This window comes from Sinocyclocheilus rhinocerous, unplaced genomic scaffold, assembly GCF_001515625.1.
Source record: "Sinocyclocheilus rhinocerous isolate Xijiao unplaced genomic scaffold, SAMN03320098_v1.1 scaffold54, whole genome shotgun sequence".
Taxonomy (NCBI): Eukaryota; Metazoa; Chordata; class Actinopteri; order Cypriniformes; family Cyprinidae; genus Sinocyclocheilus; species Sinocyclocheilus rhinocerous.
Window position 1 is genome coordinate 865,962 of NW_015647078.1, and position 9,723 is coordinate 875,684.

The following is a 9,723-nucleotide window of genomic DNA, read 5'->3' on the forward strand; positions in this document are numbered from 1 at the left end:
CACTAACACAGATTTAGACAGATTTGTGAACAATATTTGAGAGAAATAGGCCTTTTGTCTACATAGAAAAAGTCTTAGATCTTTGAGTTCAGCTCATGAAAAATGGGGGAAAAAAACAAAAGTGTTGCGTTTATAATTTTATTCAGTGTATGTATATGTGTGTATTTAATGCGCTGGTGGTTGTGATAATCCTTCTGCTAGCTTTCTTTGCAGTGTTTCCCGGGACCTGTGTGTTTCTGTCCTTTTCTAGGGTAGGTCCTCGACTTGCAGTGTTTATTTCACTCGTCGATATATGTCCAGACGGTACGATAAGCCGGGTTTCGGCTTCATACTTCCTGGATTAAGTGGCCAGGTCACAGGCTTCTGCTGGAGCCTTCTTGATCATTAGGCCCCCGGCACGGCACTGCAAAGATTTCCTGGACATCCGGGCTGGGCTTATGCTACTGATTGCAGCAGCATTTTTTTTTTTTTTGCGTTAAAAGGCACCTTAATATTTGTCTATACAACTCATGTACTGTATACAAAGTCTTCTGAAATCATTCAGTAGCTTCCCTGCTTTGCATTAAATGGGTTTGTGGGTGAATAGGAGATTTTTGGGTAACACTTTAGAATAGGGGTCCAGAATAATGCATTAGTTAAGCATTAATTAATGGTTAACTTGTTCACAATTAAGCATTAGTTGAGCACAAACACACTAGTAATTAATGATTAACTTACCATTTAGGGAGCTCAGATTATGCGCATGAACTGTTCCTTTAAATATCTCCACACACACACACAGTAATCCAGCTGAGTGAAACTTTTCTGTGTGTTTATTTGTGTGCTTCTTTCTGAGGTTTGTTCCTATAAGCAAGTCAATCGTAACATCCCTCAGTCCTCAGATCTAACACTAGCGCTGTGATGGCGGCTCTCGTTCTTTCGACTCTAGGTTTTCTGCTCGTTTTGGTATGCTGAAGGCTGAGACATTGACCCGTTTCCCTGTACCGGCTCACTAATTGACTTCCGATAATAAACAGGAATGAGAGCAGGAGCTCTGTTCTGCGCTCACCCATCAAGAGACTTTATAAAGGACTGTGGATCGCTCTCATCCGCCTCCATTACTGTGTTTCATTGCCCTTGTGTGGTGCGCTCTGTCTGGGGCGGATTTTGTTCAATGTGGAGCAAAGCCTTCAAGTCAGTGGAAAACCAAAACTAATTTGAAAGATTATTGTGTTACAGTTGCTGGGTGGTTGGGGCGTTTTTTTTCAAAAGAATAGATCAAAGATTAAACTTCTGTCATTATTTACTCATCCTCATGTCATTCTAAACCTGTATTTTAGGCCTTTGTTTAGTGATATTCTTCCCCTCCAGTGAGCTGTTAACTGCAAACGAATTACAGAGTTGAACTGACTGACTGATTGAGTCAGTAAGCTGAACAATATAAAAATAAATCGTTCAATACAGTTTGCGGACCAGGGCAAAGACTAGCTCACTGGTCCAGTTCTCAAGTCACTCAGACAGTGTTCACGCTGGCACAGAAATCAGTTTCTTAATCCCATCTGTTTGTTCTTTCGTTTCCCTTCACAGCACCTGCGTTTGATTATGAAGGCGCCCCCTCTCCACTGAGTGAATCTGAGAGCACCATAACTGTACTCCTGCGTCCAGCCTTGGGGAGAGGAGCACCTGTGAGGTAACAAGCACAATATACAGTAAATAACATATAAATGGTGAAATAATTTTTCAGGTTTTTTTTTTCCTAAATTTGGGTCTTTCAGAGATATATATATATACAGTATATATATATTCTGTCATGACAACTCTCGGAGGGATTGGCATGGTAATGTACATGAAAATGTTAATGTATTTGGTCTTGGCGGAATAGATCTGCTACGCTGCTGCGGCAGAGCAAGTACCGAGACTTGCTACTGCCAATACATCCACAACATGCTGCTGTGAGCATGTAAGAAATACTGCTGCTGCAAATATAACATACATGAAATAACCCCCATATAGCATACAAGTTACCAGCCATTCATAACTTCTACTAGCCAAAAAAAAACAAAAAAACATAAATAAACCAACAACTTGAGGCTGTCTACACTGGGCGTGACAAAGTGACCGTTGCAAATCATTTTGTGTCAGTACTAGGGGTGTGCGATATTGACAAAAATTTATCTTAATATTTTCTGGAATTTTATATCAATAAAGATAATTAGACGATATCTTGCTAAGTGTGTTAATGTGCTGATATAAGGACTACAGTGGACAGCTGACTCCTAAAATTTTTGATATATATTTCATATTCTGTGTGGTCAATTCACAGCAGTGACATAAATTAATCTTTTCCAATAAGTTTAAATTGATTTGTACCTTTTATGGGCATTTTTACCTTTATAAAGCCATTTTTTCTAAAAGTAATCTTTTGAGTCAAATTCTTACATTTAATCAGTCAATTATAATAATAATACATTTAGGCTGTTACTAAACAAATGCAATCAATATAAACAAAATAATCTTTGCAGAAGTTGCATATGAAGTGGCATTTAGATGTATTTACACATGTTAATGCAGCTTAGAGGGATATGGAATGCTTTACCCTGCAGTTACAAATGTATAAATCATGTTTTGATATTTTAAACATGAAATGTTGAATACTGACATTTGGAAATTATTTAAAAAATGAAAAGATACTTGAAATGTAAAATTAAAACAATTAAAACCACCAATAGGTGGCAGCAAGTTACTGTTAAGTGAGTCATTGCGATAAATATATACATTTTCTGCCCCCTTATCTTGAATTATGTGATCATTCTTAATGCATATTAATAGACTGAATCATGCAGTGAAAGAACGCACTCAAAATGCGCACGCGCACTAAAGCCTGTGTTGGTCTAACCAGACTTAATCACGTAGTCTCTTATGCGTGCACTCTGTAGGTGTGTTTTGTTTGGTTTTTGCAATTTGATCAATAAATGCTCTTTGATGTGGTGCGACATATCGCTGTATACTAACGCCTCAGTTCTAACGGAAGCGTGGAGCCGCGACTGAGCACGATCTTCATCTTTATTACTAGTTTTAATGCGAAATATACATGAATGAACATCTCACCTCTCACATAATCACTCAATTAGTGTTTCAACTGTGGAAAGACGTCATTAAAACAGCTTGAAAACAAAATGTCACTTAGCATTGCATTTACCTCAGGCAAGTCATCAGTGTCTACAGCTCGTAGCATGTATTTGCTCGAGAAATGAAATCTAGTGAAGAGCATTTTGTGAAATATTAGACTAGGCCTATACTTCATTATATTTATTTTACCTGTTAGTGATTTCTTAATTAGTTAATGTATATGTTTAAATAAATATGAACTATGGCAAACCAAATTGCTTCCTATAGCATCTCATGGTATAATTTACTTTTGTTCTATTTAGTGATTGTTTCACTAAGCACTTGAAGTCACGTGTTACAGTGAGTGGAAATACAGTGCAGTACAGTTCAGTGTGTAAAGTCTGCTCCATCTTCCTGTACAGCGCCTATCATGTGGTGGTGGAGGAGGATGGCTCCAGACAGGTGAGGCGGAGGGAGCTGGGTCACATGGAGTGTTTCCCTGCTCCTTCCTCCCATGGGGAGAGTCCCGGAGGAGGTGGAGGGGCAAGTGGTGCTCCGCCTCATTACTACACTGCCGAACTCACGCCCAGCAGCTTACCTGAGGCTACACCATTCACTGTAGGGGACAACCACACCTACAACGGCTACTGGAACACACCTCTGGACCCCAGCAAGAACTATCTCATCTACTTCCAGGCCTCCAGCAACTTCAGAGGGGTGAGTGCCCAATCACATCTGCCCAATGAACACTCATATGTACTCCTTGTTAGTACACGTTTTCTTGGAGAAAGCTTGGGAAGAGAAGCCAATGAAAATTGGCAAATATATAGAAGTATTCCATAAACATGATTGATTGATTGATTGATTGATTGATTGTGGTCATTTTGATGTTCAAGAAGAATTGGGAAATAGTTTGGAGAGTTTGGTTTATTCCAAACATACCATTGCAAAGTGATAACCATGCAAAATGCTTTAAACAAAAGTGTAGTTTAATTAATTAATTAATTCATTCATTCATTCATTCAGAAAAGTGTTAACATGCCTTAAAACTGGGCCAAGCAATAATGCAAACCTGTATCCTGAGATAAAGAGAGAAGGCATATATTAGGCATATTATCACTGAATAATAAATTGTTGGCCACACCATCAGATATTATGTATTCAAGCATAATATACTTGTCTGAGCTTTGATCCTCTATCTTGGAATCTACATTGGGGTATCAAAGACATAGGCAGTCAATAATACGTTTGTGAACCGTTTGAACGTCTATTTTTTTTCCTGCATTGCTTGCTTGTAAAATGTTTTCTGATTTAAGACATAATGACTTAGCACACAAACAGCTGTACTTTTCAGACCTGTGTTGTTTTTGAATCCACGTAATGATACACTGTCTACAAATGGAGAAAATTCTGGACTGTTGCTACTCTCTCTTTGAATGGACATCTGGAGATCACTGTAAGAGCACAATGGACAAACCTGAAAGAACCCGAGGATAAGAGCAGACTTTCAGAAATCTCTGCAAGCAGAATGAAATGAAATGATGACAAAAAAGAAACCAGTGCTGTTTAAGCATGAGGCGTTTCTCACAATTGCCCAAGACCACATGGATGTTCCACAAAACATCTGGAAAACTGGTCTGTGGATAGGTGAACATTAAAAAAAAAAAAAAAAAAAAAAAAAAATTTAAAAAAAAAAAAGTTAAAAAAAAAGTGTGTCGACGCACTGTCAGAGAGAACAGACAGCGAGAAAGAGCAACAGAGTATCAAAACATTTTACAGAGAGTTAACGACTTTAGATTGTGATGCAACAAGACAATGACCCAAAGCACACAAGTACTGTAAATCAACTAAAGAAAATAAGTCCTGACCTTTTAGCCAATTAATATACTGTGACATAAACGAAAGAGGGCTGTACTACTGTACCAAGACAATCCAGAAATTCTGATAGACTGAAACTGAATTTGTGGGGTGGGATTTTTATGAGCAGCTGCAGAACATGTTTTGCCGCTAAATAAGAATCGACAAGTTACGAAATTATAGGGTTCACTTACTTTTTCCACCCGTCGTTGTGAATGAATAATGTATTAAAAAAAAAAAAAAATTGAAGTGCAGTAGTGAGTGTTATTATGTCAGATTTTGTTTATCTATAATTGTAATTTAAATTACGATCAATGCAGAAATACAGAAAAAAAAACAGAAAAGGGGTTCATAAACTTTTTTTTTTCTTTTTGACTGTACAAATGCTTGAAATCAGTTGAACTTTCCTTTTACAACCAACAAAATTGTAAAATATCCAGTCTACACTTTAAATAAGAACCTGGCGTATATTGCACCTCAACAGAAGCAGCACACTAAAAACTAAAATAATGCATTGATGTCAGCTATGCTGCTGTAATTCGACAATAATAATGAGAAACAGTTACATTCTAGTCATGGATAAGTTAAAATGAATTTACAGAAGAGGCCCACAAGCTGTACAACACCTGGTTCATTTGAGACTTCTTGTGCATCATCACACATCAAGTTTTCCCACTGCTGGTGTCGCTTATGCCAAGTTCACACTGCACGATTTTCAAAGACGTCGCATCACTGTTGGTTTCACACTGAACGACTATCTGGGGTAGCATTCAGTTGTTGCTGTGTTCACACTGCACGATGGAACGACGACAGGAGGTTACACACTGCATGACTTAATAACTCAAGATGACTTCCTTGATTTTATACCCCAGAGGCATCTTCTCTGCTCCTTGATGTGGATGTCGCAGCTTCATCCAGTAGGGAATAGCCTTTTGCTGGCATCCGCTGGTTGTTTTTCTTGCATTGCCACATCAAGAAGATACCAACTTCCCATGGATTCCCTACAGAAGCCCTATGTTGTCTATCAATGGCTGAGCATTCATCAGCTTGTTCAGGAGTGTTCACACATTGAACGTTTTCTGTTGCTTTACAGGTGATGGAGTCTGTGACAATCTGTTGACTCTTTGACAAGATTCATTTGATCTGAATCATATAAGTGCCATACTCTTTTGGCCATGGTTTAAAAGTTGAATAGTCTTCTTTTTTAGTGTGCTTTCAGAACAGGTCTTATTAAGGTATTTTCAGCTCTTGAACTCTTTGCAAGGCAACACATAATATCCTCTTCAGCTCATCAACTCTTTGAGACCAGACTGGTGGTTCTTTCCTGGTATTCTCATCAGATCATTTGCCATTTAATTTTCTCACTTGAGACATCAGCACAAGAACCCATCTCAGACATCCCACCTCCCTCAGAATTTCCAAGAGCCTCCGGCATATTGATAGCAGCTCCCTGATGCCTGCAAATTATATAAAATACCCCAGAAACCCTGTTTCCACCTGGTATTAAGAAGCATTTTGGTGCAAGTCGTCAACCAAAACATGCATTACTATTTCCATCTGAGAATAAGAAGTGCATCTCCTTTGACCACTTATGTTCGAATTTTAAGACACTCCCTTTTTATTTTACATCACTTTGATGGAGTTGGAGAATGGAGGAACACTATTGAATGAACGACTTATTATGGAAATAAAAATCAAATGGAAAGGATAACAAAGATAGCTGCAATTTTTGGTAATAATGTTTAAATAAGTTTTAAACTAGATGCTTACCGGCTAAGGAGCTTCTCTCTTGCTATCTTACAATACGAAGAGGCCAAACTCCCAGGTTCGATTGGATCAAATATGTCTTGTATGCAGTTGTATACTTTATATGGTTAAACTCTATTTCTGGCATGGTGGTTTTCCCATTACTATGAGTATTACAGACTATTTAAAGATTAGTTTGCATCGCTTTATCTTTAGAAGAGTAGCACTGTTCTATAGGGAGGGTAAGGTCGACATAAGATCGACTGACTATGTGATGCATCGATATAAAAAAGTGTGCATCGGATTCAGGTTGGCATTTGTATTGTGATGCATCATTTCTAACATACAGTATTTGCACTGGTAAAAACCGACTTATTTATATATAATTATAAGTATGCACTATACTTTTATTATTTAGAAAGTGACCAATATTTTATATGTAGATTGATTTCTCCAAATAATTTAAAATCCAATGTTTGGAAACACTTTGGGTTTTATAAGAGAGATGGAAATTTTGATTAAAAACCTATGCAATTTGTAAAATAAATTAAATATAAATAAAGCGATAAAAGCAAACTATCTGTACCAAATTGAATTGCGTTGCATCATATATTTTTTTTTCCCATTGCATAATATTGCATTGAATCGCATTGTGTTGAATCGAATCGAAATCGGATTGCACTGCAATCATAATAGGGGTGAATCGTATCACATCACATCGGTAGCTGCTTCATATGTATCGTATCGTTGGCTATGCATCAATATGCGTTTCACATCAGCCTCAGTTATGGAGTTGCACATCCCTACTGTCTACATCCTACTAAGCAACCGGAAAACAAGAGACTCGGGAATCATTACTTTGCCTTTTAGGTCATTCTGACCAATAATGTATTATTACCTGTAGTCATTGGCTTTCCACATAGGTCTTCAACCCTGCTACTGGAAATCTACTATCATGCTAGGTTTAGTTCCAACCTTCTCCACCACACCTGCCTGCAAGTGAACACCTTGATTAGCTGGTTCAGGTCTGTTTGAGTAGGGCTGGAGCCAAACTTTAAAGTTTAAGGCATCTGGCCTAGCATCTACACATCAGACTTCAGGATTTCAGATTCTAAAGCAACACAAATTTACTTAAAAATCAAAAAGATTCACCTAGTGAATTCTAGTGATCCTGAAGTCCTTGATTCGCTGGTTCAGATGTGTTTAATTAGGACAAGACGTTAATTCTGCTGAAAGGTGGCCCTTCCTGGTCTAAGACGTTTTACAAGTCCAGCAGTATCAATTCTTGCTTAAAGGGGTCATAGGATGCTACATGCACTTTTACAAGTAGTTTGAACTGAAATGTGTGTTGGCAGTGTGTGTACAGTGTGTGTGTTTTGGCCATTCATTTACACGTTATACATTTTTGGGGCCTGAAACTGTAAAAATAGGTTTCAGAGTGTACATTTTTAAAAATGACACCGTTATCTCTGTGTAAATTATAAAAACACAAATTTGTGCACATGTTGGCATCATGCACATGCCTATTACATGTTCATTCTACAGGTATGCACAAGTTTATTTACAAAGGGACATCACCAACTACTGGCCTGGCATGCATACTACAGCATTTAAGCCATTTTCACTGATTCACGTGATCAGGGATCTGTATACGAAACTTAAAAAAAAAAAAATGCAGTTAAATAACTTTTCTGTTTTGTGGTACATCATTTTTGTGGAAACAAACATATTGCATGTTACAGCTGGGTTAGTAGAGTAGTAAAATACTATATATGTACCCTTAAGGTATTCCCTTTTTAGGGGTTAATAAGATACAAAGAGGTCAAACTGTGTTTCTTGTGAGAAAAGCTGTTTGTACTGTATCTTGCTGATTATGTAAAGCATGTCACTTATGATGTTTTATTCATTTTGGATGTAGACTTAGCAGACAACGTATGTTGACTGTAGACAGCATAACAGCTTGACTGAGCCTTCATGTCCAGCTGATGTTCTCATTCATTTGCTAGTGCATGTCATCAAAGGCATTTCTATTTAATTCTGGCTGCCCGTGGGATTTCTAGTCAGATATTAACATAAATCACACACACGCTATGCTCTCACCCTCAGATAGCCCTGATAACTTGTATCCATTCTCTGTTTTATCCTCAGGAGACGCGGATCAACTGCATTCGGATCGCTCGTAAAGGTAATTCATTCTTTATCTGCACTGTTTACACGTTTGAGGGCATGTCTCATTGACAGCGCATATACATCAAGGCTAACCAAATGTCCCGGACTCACTCAGACTTTGGCAAGAGATGAATGCGTATTTGTTACCTTAATGTGGCTCTTTCTCAAAACGCCAGCAGTGATAGTTGGGCACAATCCACCTAGTATTATAATTCAAATATTACAAAATCTCATTCAAGTTTGGCATAGTGAGCCAACATAATAGAAACAGACTGAAGAACAAAAAATAGATGAACAGATAAAGCCAAAAAGAAGTAGGAGGAAACAGACTAAAGAACACAGGCTTTATTCCAATTTTTTTTAAAGCATCATAGATGCACTTATAGGTGCAAAATGTTGGTACGAACAGTATGCTGCTTTCAAAAATATTCCATTTTGGCTAAATTACAGGAAAGCATTGCATGTTCCATGTGTTGATAAGGCAATCGCATGATGCATCACAGTGTTAGTTATAAATACAGTTAATTCAACAATGAAAAGTACATTCATATATATGCATTTGGCAGATGCTTTTATCCAAGCATTCAAGATATAATGCACTGTTTCTTCATTTTTATGATATCTGCAAACAGTGGTTGCGTTTTAAAGTTTAGACAACTGACTTCTTGTCTTGCTGCACTGTAAACCAATGAATTCACAGGCAGTGTTTGCATTTAAATGTACCTCCAGAAACTGATTTCAGACAGACTTCTGACACAACATGACGGTCTAATGATCTGCCACAAAAAAGAGAGAGTTTTGGTGACAAAGTGAATATTTCATTATCACAATATTAATTACTTGCAAAAAAAAAAAAAAAAAGTT

The 9,723-nt window shown here is 37.5% G+C and overlaps 1 protein-coding gene across 1 annotated transcript in view; it reads left to right on the forward strand.

Moving 5' to 3' along the window:
- The window catches only part of LOC107708701 (receptor-type tyrosine-protein phosphatase U-like), a 266,276-nt gene that overhangs the window by 190,145 nt on the left and 66,408 nt on the right, over window positions 1-9,723 (forward strand). Inside the window, exons 11-13 of the mRNA XM_016513005.1 lie at window positions 1,567-1,669; window positions 3,510-3,804; window positions 8,839-8,875. Coding sequence (XP_016368491.1) covers window positions 1,567-1,669; window positions 3,510-3,804; window positions 8,839-8,875 — 435 coding nt within the window. The remainder of the gene's footprint in view (window positions 1-1,566; window positions 1,670-3,509; window positions 3,805-8,838; window positions 8,876-9,723) is intronic.